This window comes from Crotalus tigris, unplaced genomic scaffold, assembly GCF_016545835.1.
Source record: "Crotalus tigris isolate CLP2741 ecotype Arizona unplaced genomic scaffold, ASM1654583v1 scf7180000024153.1733885, whole genome shotgun sequence".
Lineage (NCBI taxonomy): Eukaryota > Metazoa > Chordata > Lepidosauria > Squamata > Viperidae > Crotalus > Crotalus tigris.
The window spans coordinates 859,163-868,558 of NW_024100414.1; the positions used below are offsets into that span (position 1 = coordinate 859,163).

General features: G+C 42.2%; 1 protein-coding gene across 1 annotated transcript; it reads right to left on the reverse strand.

Annotated features, from left to right (window-relative positions):
* NOXA1 (NADPH oxidase activator 1) lies at window positions 1–9,305 on the reverse strand. Its single transcript, XM_039322940.1, has 9 exons — window positions 8,480–9,305; window positions 6,015–6,097; window positions 5,348–5,456; window positions 4,221–4,346; window positions 3,945–4,049; window positions 2,969–3,053; window positions 1,550–1,602; window positions 551–674; window positions 1–125 (listed from the first exon to the last, which is right to left on the reverse strand). Exons 1-9 carry the CDS (start codon window positions 8,651–8,653, stop codon window positions 28–30), a joined length of 957 nt encoding a protein of 318 aa, XP_039178874.1. The 5' UTR covers window positions 8,654–9,305; the 3' UTR covers window positions 1–27.
* Window positions 9,306–9,396: the final 91 nt, after the last annotated feature.

A 9,396-nucleotide genomic window follows, 5' to 3' on the forward strand; every position in this document is an offset into this window, starting at 1 on the left:
TCAGCAATTGAGACCTTTTTTATTCCTCTAAAGTCGGGTGGCTCCAGGGTACTCAGCCTCCGCGAACAGTTTGGGGAAAATCCCTGTCCTTCCGTTGCATCGGCCTTCTAGCCATTCCGCGTTCACTGTGGAAACACAGAAGATTCAGGGTGAGGAGTGGGAGGGGGAAAATCCCTTGAGAAAGAAAACCAGCCTGGATCCCTCTCTTCTAGGATGGATCGGTTTAATCCAGGGTGACAAAATCTGCTTAATTTGCACGCATTTTAATCTTGTACAGGGGAGACCTCGACTTACAACGGTACATTTAGTAAGTACACGCCTGTGGCCAGCCACCCGAATTTTGATCGTGGGACCAAGGGGAGGCTGTCAGGGTAGTAAGCCTGAGGACTTTTTTGCAAATCGCTTTTCCAGGGCGGTTGTGACTTCAGAGGTTTGCTAAATGAATCGTTGTGAGTCAAGGACGACAACCGTAGCATTCCCAAGCTATGGAAACAGGACACTGAACGCCCTCAGCAAACGCCCCTGTTAGGACTTGTGTCCTGTCTCCTACCTTCGGACAGGACCTCCAGCATGTCCCCATCTTTAAAATTCAGGTCTTCCGGGGCGTCAGAGATGTAAGAACATTTTCCCACCATGCGGTAAAGGACGGCTTGATCCGCTCGTTCTTCTTCACCCTTGAACGTGCAAGTGGAATGGTTAAAGGAAGAAACTGGCAAAGGCTATTTTGCTTCTGCTTTTCTCGAAAGAGCTCCCCACCTGTAGAAAACCAGCATGTCAGATAGATAGATAGATAGATAGATAGATAGATAGATAGATAGATCATGGATCAATAAAGATAGACTAGATAGATAGATAGATGAGATAGATAGATAGATAGATAGATAGATAGATAGATAGATAGATAGATAGATAGATAGATAGATAGATAGACAGAGACAGAGAGATCATGGATCAATAAAGATAGACTAGATAGATGAGATAGATAGATAGATAGATAGATAGATAGATAGATAGATAGATAGATAGATAGATGAGATAGATAGATAGATAGATAGATAGAAAGATAGATAGATAGATAGACAGAGAGAGACAGAGACAGACAGAGAGATCATGGATCAATAAAGATAGACTAGATAGATGAGATAGATGACAGAGATAGATAGATAGACAGATAGATAGATAGATAGACAGACAGACAGACAGACAGACAGACAGACAGACAGACAGATAGATAGATAGATAGATAGATAGATTATACAGATAGATGTATGCTGTGTTGCAGTGTCCCAGGCTCATGTGATCAACGTTGGCGACTTTCTGACAAGCAAAGTTCATGGGGGGAAGCCGTACTTATTTAACAACTGGGTTATCCACTGCAGTCCTTCACTGATCAACTGTGGCAAAAAGGTCGTAAAATGGGGGCAAAATTCACTGAACAATTGTTTCACTTAGCAACATAAATTTTGGGCTCCATTGTGGCCGTATGTCAAGGGCTATCTGTGTGTTGGGGGGGGGAACCAAACTTTGCTTGAGAAGGAGAGAATTTTACCTCTTGAAGACACTCCAATCTTTTGGAATCGGTTTCATTTCCTTCTCTGTCTCCTGCAAAAAAAAAAAAAAAAGGGAGGGGGTCCTATTTTCATTTCTTCTCTTTGAGAGAGAGAGAGAGAGAGAAAAACCAAACCAGCAATTTTGCTGGCAAATAAATAAAAGCAGCACGGGGAGAAAGAAGGGTGGTTGGGGGCGGGGGACAGAAACTGCCTCTAATCTTTGGCGGAATTTAAACGTATTCCTAAAGGGCTAAGCTGGGAAGGAAATGTTCCTTTGAGGTTGAAATAAACGCCAGCTCTCTAAATCATACTCATTGTTCTTTCCACAATGTTTGTATGTCCATTGTGGTTAGAATTGACTGTTTTAATCTCCTTCCCATTGTGGCTTCTCATATTTCCCAGCAAAGTTTGAGATACCTTATAGATATTGGTTGTAACTAACAACCTTGTTTCCTCACAATTGCTTCATTGTGGCTGCTTATATTTTCCGGACCCATCCATCCATTTATCCGTCTATCTATCTATCTATCTATCTATCTATCTATCTATCTATCTATCTATCTGTCTACAGTATCTCTCTCTGACTGTCTGACTCTCTATCAATCATCCATCCGTCTATCTATCTATCTATCTATCTATCTATCTATCTATCTATCTATCTATCTATCTATCTATCACTTTATCTTCCATTTGCTTCATTGTAGCTTTTGATATTTCCAGCGAAGAAAACCTGTTGAAATGAACTAGATCTCATTTCCTATTAGGAAGCCATGGAGAGGAACCTGTGGTTTCACCCACCCATTGCAATTCCAGCCTGGAAATTGCAATTCAAAGAAGCCCTTCCAATGGGTTTGCACCTGTCAATTCCGATAATGGTTTTTATTTCGTGATGCTCAGATTTTTGCCTTTAGAGGCATGCTAGAACAAGCAACAGAGGAAGATAGATTTTTTTAATAATAATAATAACTCAGTAGCTGTGGACTCCACTGGGGTTTTGTTTTTGGGGTTTTTTTGCCCGCCAAAAAACCTCAGTTCGGTGCTAATATGATAGAGGCTTTAGGATACATTAATCAAGAAGATTGATGTTCGTGCAAACACTGGAAATATTAACTCCCCTTGAAAATTAACTCCCAAGGAAGCTGGTTTTAGCTTAAAATAATCCTGGGGTTATTTGGGATTAAGCAATGCCCCGTGAGTAGAACCAAGGGGCAGATGAAACCCCCTCCTCATTTTCAAAAGAAAAGTCAAGTCCTAGAGTGGTTCTGTAAAAACAAGGCTTCTCAAGGCACTTGATTGTCATCCAACTCTATGATCATGACAGGAGATTTGGAAAGGAAGACTGATGGATAACACACATACACACACACAGGGGCATCCACTAGACTAGACAATCCACTGGTGGTCATCTTGGGCCTGACCTGGTCTCCAGATCTTTTGGTTCTCGTGAAGAAGACTGGGTGGTGTCATTTCCGGTGGAGCTTCTGGGTTTCCTTGGAAGATCTTCTGCAAAAAGAGAGATGCATTTTCGTTTGCCGAATGCCTTCCCGAAAGATGTGAGGTCCTTGCAGCTTTAAGCTTCTGCGGAAGCCAAGAGGACCCCGATCAGCTAAAATATAGGCAAAACAGGAGATGGGGAGGAACAATTCATCCTAGAGACATTATTCATCCTCTTGAAGTCCCACTAGAGGGCACAAAAACACATCGCTAAGGTAGAAGGCTGTATCTAAAAAGGGTTGGTATGACAAAGGATCTCGATCTGAGCTTCTGAAAGGCCAGCTTTTGAAGGAAAACTTTAGGAAAAGGGACCAAATGGAGATCTACGGTTGTAGGGTCCTCGTGGCTCTCTAAGCTTGGTGGTTTTCTTGCAGACGTTTCATTACCCAGCTAGATAACACCTTCAGTGCTGGAAGAGAGTGGAGTTTGTAGAGAGGAGGAGGAGGAGGAGGAGGAAAAGGGGAAGAAGAGGACCGCAAAGTCCTTGGTGCTCTCAGAGCTTGGTGGCTTTCTTGCAGATTTTGCATTACACAACCCGGTAACACCATCAGTGCTAGGAAGGTGTGGGGTTTGTTCTCTGTTTACATGCAAGGGGTTGTGAAAATAAACTAGGTTAATGTTCACTAGACTCTTACGTTGGGCAGTGCCATCCCAGCCCATTTGCTTCATCTAACAATCCATTCTGCAAGCCCAGAAAACAAGTATTTTTTATTTGTATTTAATTTTATTTATATGCCGCCCAATCCTAAAGTCAAATCAAATAGCCAGATCACCATTGTATGCAGCCGCTGCCAAAAAGAGAAGCAACACACCAATAAACGTAGTTTGTATAGTGAAATACTAGCTCTTAAGACAATCAAAATATTTTTTTTTTTTATAATCACGGAATGTCAGACGTACCTGGGATTGGCCGAGATAGTCCTTCTCTTTCAACCCATCAGCCTGCAAGGGAGGGCTAAAAAGTTTTCCCGGTGGGACGCTCTGGGGTTCCAGCAAGAGACGATCCTGACACGAGACAGAGGCAAAGTCTCAGCTCAAAATGGGAGAAGAACGGAGTTAAGTTTTTAAGATGGCATAAAATCTCAAGTTTTATTGCCGGGGGTGAGGAGGGATTGAAATCGCACACACACACACACACACACACACACACACCCCATTGAAACAAGATTGGCTCACCTCCACTTGCTTTAAAGCAGCCACGGCTTCTCTCTTGGGCATTTGCGTGGCTGCTTCTTCCAGAGTGTCTCGCGCTTCAGGCCATCTTCCAAGCCGGCAGTGGGTGGCTGCCGTATTGTGCAAAACCTGTAGCCATACAGAAATGAGTCACAAGCTCCGGGGGGTCACACAGAATTCTTTGGCAGAGAGAAGGTGAAAATTAGATCGGCTTGTTGTTGTTTTTTCCCTCTCCCAGCCACAGGCAACAAATCTCAAAAAGCTGTTCAGGTTTAAAAAAAAAAAAACTGGGATGGGGACTCCCAAGAGAACTTGAACAAAAGTTGTAAACCGTTTGCGGCGGAGCAAATAAATTGCAAAGATTTTCATCTGCAGCAGAGCCGAACGGTGATTATAAAGAATAAAAAGGCTTTTAAAAAAAGGGCGCCTTTTTACGTTTATGATACAGATGTCGGTACTGGGCTGGCCCAATTCTCTTAGTCATTTCAAGAGTTTGGCGGCATAATTCCTTGCTACCTATCCAGAGGTCACTTGACTGGGGAAAGTATTCTAAGGTTTAGTAAAATACGATCTACGATGATGTACAAGTAATCCTCCACTTTGCAACTGACACCAGAATTTCTATTGCTAAATGAGGCAGTTGTTAAATGAGGCTGGCCCTGATTTTACGACCTTCTTTGCCACGTTAAGCAAATCTCTGCAGTGGGTCAATGAACCAGGAGGTCTTTAAGCAAATCCAACTTGCCCCGTTGATTTTGCATGGTGGAAACCAACTGGGAAGATCCCAAAATGGGGATCACGTGACCCTGGGATGCTGCAAGCATCCGACACCCATGCTGTTGCCAAGCAACTGGATTTTGATCATGTGACCCTGGGGAGGCTGCAAGTGCAAGAATTGGGTCTTGTAATTTCAAACAGTTGTTAAATGATGGGTTGAAAGTCAAGGATTACCTGTAATATATTACAAATTCCTTTATCCAATGAAAACTGAGAAAATATCTCTTTTTTTTTCTTTCTCATTTGGATGCCATTGAGACCCATGTTGGAAAGGATGCTGCTAAGAAAGATGGGAGAACACCCCCCCCCCATCATTTTGCTCCAACGTCCCTCAGTTGTTTCACATCCCTCACCTCCGAGGCACGTAGCACAAAGGCCAAACCGAGCGGTTTGTAATTGATGCAGGAATTATTCCGGAGACAGCGCAGAGCCAGCTTCCCATCTCTCAAAGCTTCCTCATACCTGGATATCAGAAGAGAGGAGAGAAAGACGAAAAAGGGAAGGAAAAAAAATTATTAAGGTAGGGAACAAAGTTGCGTTGATGATTTAGAGAGAGCGCGTTATCGGTAAACGTTGCGCTTTGTACATTGTCCCGCGGTTGTTGGTTTCCACAGCTTACAATCAAAACATTTAGATGACAGAAGCGATGGAATTTATTTATTAATTAAATGTACAGGTTGCCCCTCACCCTAAGTATACTATACTCTAAGACGTAGTAGTCTGTTGGTGGTTTTCTTCTTGATGTATAGCTCGTGTTGATTGTGCTGTATTGAACTGAGCGGTCAAGCACTTTTTGGAAAATTTGTGTGGATATTCCTTTTGTTCAATTTTTATAGTAATTTATTCTTATTACGTACGTGTTTCTGTATTGTTTTATTCTTTTTAGCGCTGTAAGCCCCCCAGAATCACTTAACAACCATGACAAAATCAGGTCTTACTAGAACTAATTGTGGTTTGTTCCATCAAACCTAGGTTTAGCATGCTGTATGAATGCAACAGGGGAGGGTGACACCTGCTTACCTGCCCAGCTGCAGATGAACGTAACCCCTTTGGAAGAAGCCCACAGCTAAGCAATTGTCTTTGGAAAGTGTTTGATCAAAAGCCTAAAAGGAAAAAAAAAACAGAATAGCTAGTCAACACAATGAAAAAAAACCAGGTCGTTTTTCTGTTGCTTTTAATCGTCTTTCGTCTTGGAGAAAAGAAATAGAAAGCAGCAAAGAAAACCCCAAAACTGTTCCAGTGTCATTTCTGCACCTCAGGATGCTTACGGGCTAAGGAACAGGACTCATCATAAAGAGTTGACTTATTCTAAAGACTTATTATTCTAAAAAATAAGAGGGGTACATCAAGATCGTGAGAAGTGATCACACTTGATAGCATCAAGATTACAATATTTACACTGCTCTAATGAAACCCACTTGGAATACCGCATCCAGTTCTGGTCACCACAATACGGAAAAGATGTTGTGTGACTCTAGAAAGAGTAGAGAGAAGAGCAACAGAGATGATTAGGAGACTGGAGGCTAAACCTTATGATGAACCATTAAGGGAACTAGATATATCTAGTCTGATGGAGAGAAAGTGTAGGTGGGACATGATGACTATCTGGAGAGGTTGTCACAAAGAATTACGGATTGACTTATTATCTAACCCACCAGAGGGCAGGACCAGAAGCGATGGGTAAAAGCTCGTTAAAGAGAGATCCAATCTTAGAAATAAGGAGACATTTTCTGACAATGGGAACAATTAATCAATGCCTCTGGGGTTGTGGCTTCTCCATCACTATTTTAAAAGTAGACTGGACCACCCTTTGATCGGGATGGTATATAGAGTCTCTTGCCTTGAGTAAAGGGGCTGGACTAGAAATCCTTCCAGGTCCCTTCCAGCCGTATAATTCTATTTTTTTCATGTGAGCTGACGTTCATTGCATTGGAAAGCCGTGAATCAGAGGCTTCTGAAATGTCTGAAACTGAGAGAAAAAAATGCCTTGGGGTTAACTTGAGGGAGATTGTTTAGATTGCGTTTCTGGGAAGGACTCCATCAACTCTTTCAAAACTAGGGCACGGCTGGATGCCAAATCTTTCTGCGTGGGGACCCATCGGCACACAGGGATGCTGAACTTAGCAAGAAGTCATTTCAACGGAGTTTGAGAAACCCTTTGCTGCCTGGTGTCTTTTGTCGGCTGGAAAGCGGGGCGCTTCTGAGCATGGACAAAGTGCCTTTAGGAGAAGGGACTCCAGCTGAGCGGGAGAGTGTTTATTTTTCACGCTGTCTCTCTTTCTACATTCCTACACTAGGTTTATATCTGAACCAAACAGAGATGCTGTTTTCGTTAGGAATTCTACCAGTTATTGCAACACAGCCATTTTTCTCTGCACTGCAATTCAGAATAAAAAATAAGTTGAAAAACTGCTTGGGGAGGGAGAAGCAATCTAAAATTGATAGAAAAGAAATGTCTTTATTAGCCTAAGCAAAAGTTTACAAAATCAGGGGTGTTTTTTTTAGTCTCCACCAACAATTCAGCAATCAAGGGAGCTTAAACATCCCAGAACACAAGCAGAAGAGAAAAAGATATTAGCGCTGCCTAAATCATAGGCGACACAGATTGTCTTCCTGGAGTGTAAATCATAACTGAAGCCTTGCAAAATCAAACTGTTGAGCAAGTCACAATTAAATGGATCACTCATCACCGCAAACCATCATCCAGGGGTCACGAACTAGACCAGCTCAAGCCAAGCAAATGACATTGAGGCTTAATGTGATTCATGAACTAAGTTGTTTGGATTTTATTCAAGCAAGCACTGCCAGAGAAATAATGGAATACCTAAATGTTAACTTTTTTTGGTTCCTTTGAGAATGCAACCCTCAGATCAAGCCTAAATAGAATTTGGTAATTTGGAATATACCCTGTGTTGGGAGTAACCACTGCATTTTATTAACCAGAGTTTGGGGTTTAGCCTAGGACGGTGCCAGCACTGTAGATATTTGGAATTAAACTTTCTTTTTCTTTTTTTCAAAAAAAAAAGTGCAAAGTCCATTAACTTTGTGCTAAGGAAAAGGGACTTTGTTTGTGCTTTTAAAATTAGATTTTAAAAGGAGAGAGGGCAAATAATGTTTCCTTGATATGAAGAACTTGACTTGAAGGACCACAGTGGTAACTCTTTCTTTTCTCGCCTTGTGATTTTTCGGTGAAGACCTTTTCCTTCTTCATGATACGATAACTTGAATTTCTAAAAGGAAAAGGAATTTCCAACACTGGAGGTTTTTAAGAAGATTCTGGACAACCCTTTGTCTGAAATGGTGTAGGGTTTCCTGCCTGAGCAGGGGGCTGGACTAAAAGTCCCTTCCAACTCATCATCATCATCATCATCATTATTATTATTATTATCGGAAATGTTGTGATCGTAAATCAAGGACTGCCTATAGGGCTCTAAGAATGAAGTTGGGTCAGATCCTACAATGGTTGAGAAGGTTGCTTCTCTTACCTTCAAGGCCTGATCCAGGTTTCCTAGCTGGAGATGCAGACAGCCAATGTTGAAGTCTATTTTGGAAGGAGGGTTCTTTATGCCCTGAAAGATGTCCAAGGCGGTGGTAAGATTGCCTTTCTCAAGGGCTAGGACACCTTGGTTCCAGTCTATTATAAGCTCTTGATAAGACATCAGTCTTGGATTCTAAGAGCCGTTGATCTTCACAACAGTCTTGCTTTAGGTCGCCGGAGAGTTGATTCCAGTCTTTGTTCTGCTGGATTTGGCTTTTAGAATGAAGCAAACCAGGAAGCTGCATATCTTTTTTTGCTCAACTGCAAGAAAGTGCAGTGGGAGAGGAGGCGGGTCCTCCAAGATAATCTACCAAGGATTACTGAGGGTTGCTATGATCTAGATAGGCACTAGGTGGCACCAGAGGGACACAGAAATGTCGCCATCTAGTGACCGTCTTGAGGCTTTGCGGCCAATTCAACTGGACTTAGGTTCTTATAAAGTTCAAGAAGCCCCAGTCCCAGCTAGTTATTTTTATTTCTATCTCGCCTTTATTATTATTATTATTTTACAAATAACTCAAAGCACTGAACATATTCAAACACACCTTCCTCATCCTGTTCCTTCCGCAATAACCACCCTGTGAGGTGGGCTGGATTGGGAAAGCGGGGCAGATCCAAAGTCACCCAGCTGGCCTTCAAAGCTAAGTTTGGACTTGAACTCATGGTCTCCTCTGTTTTCAGAGTAGGTCCATCTAGGTGTGCACAGAGGCCAAATCTCTTAAATTTAACCGATTCCACACATTACAATTGGCAAATCCATTGGAAAGTCAGTTCAATTTGCCCCGTCACGCCCCAAATCTCATTCTAGAACTCAGGAAAAATGGATATATTGGTAAGCAATCCCCAAGAATTGACTCCATCTCT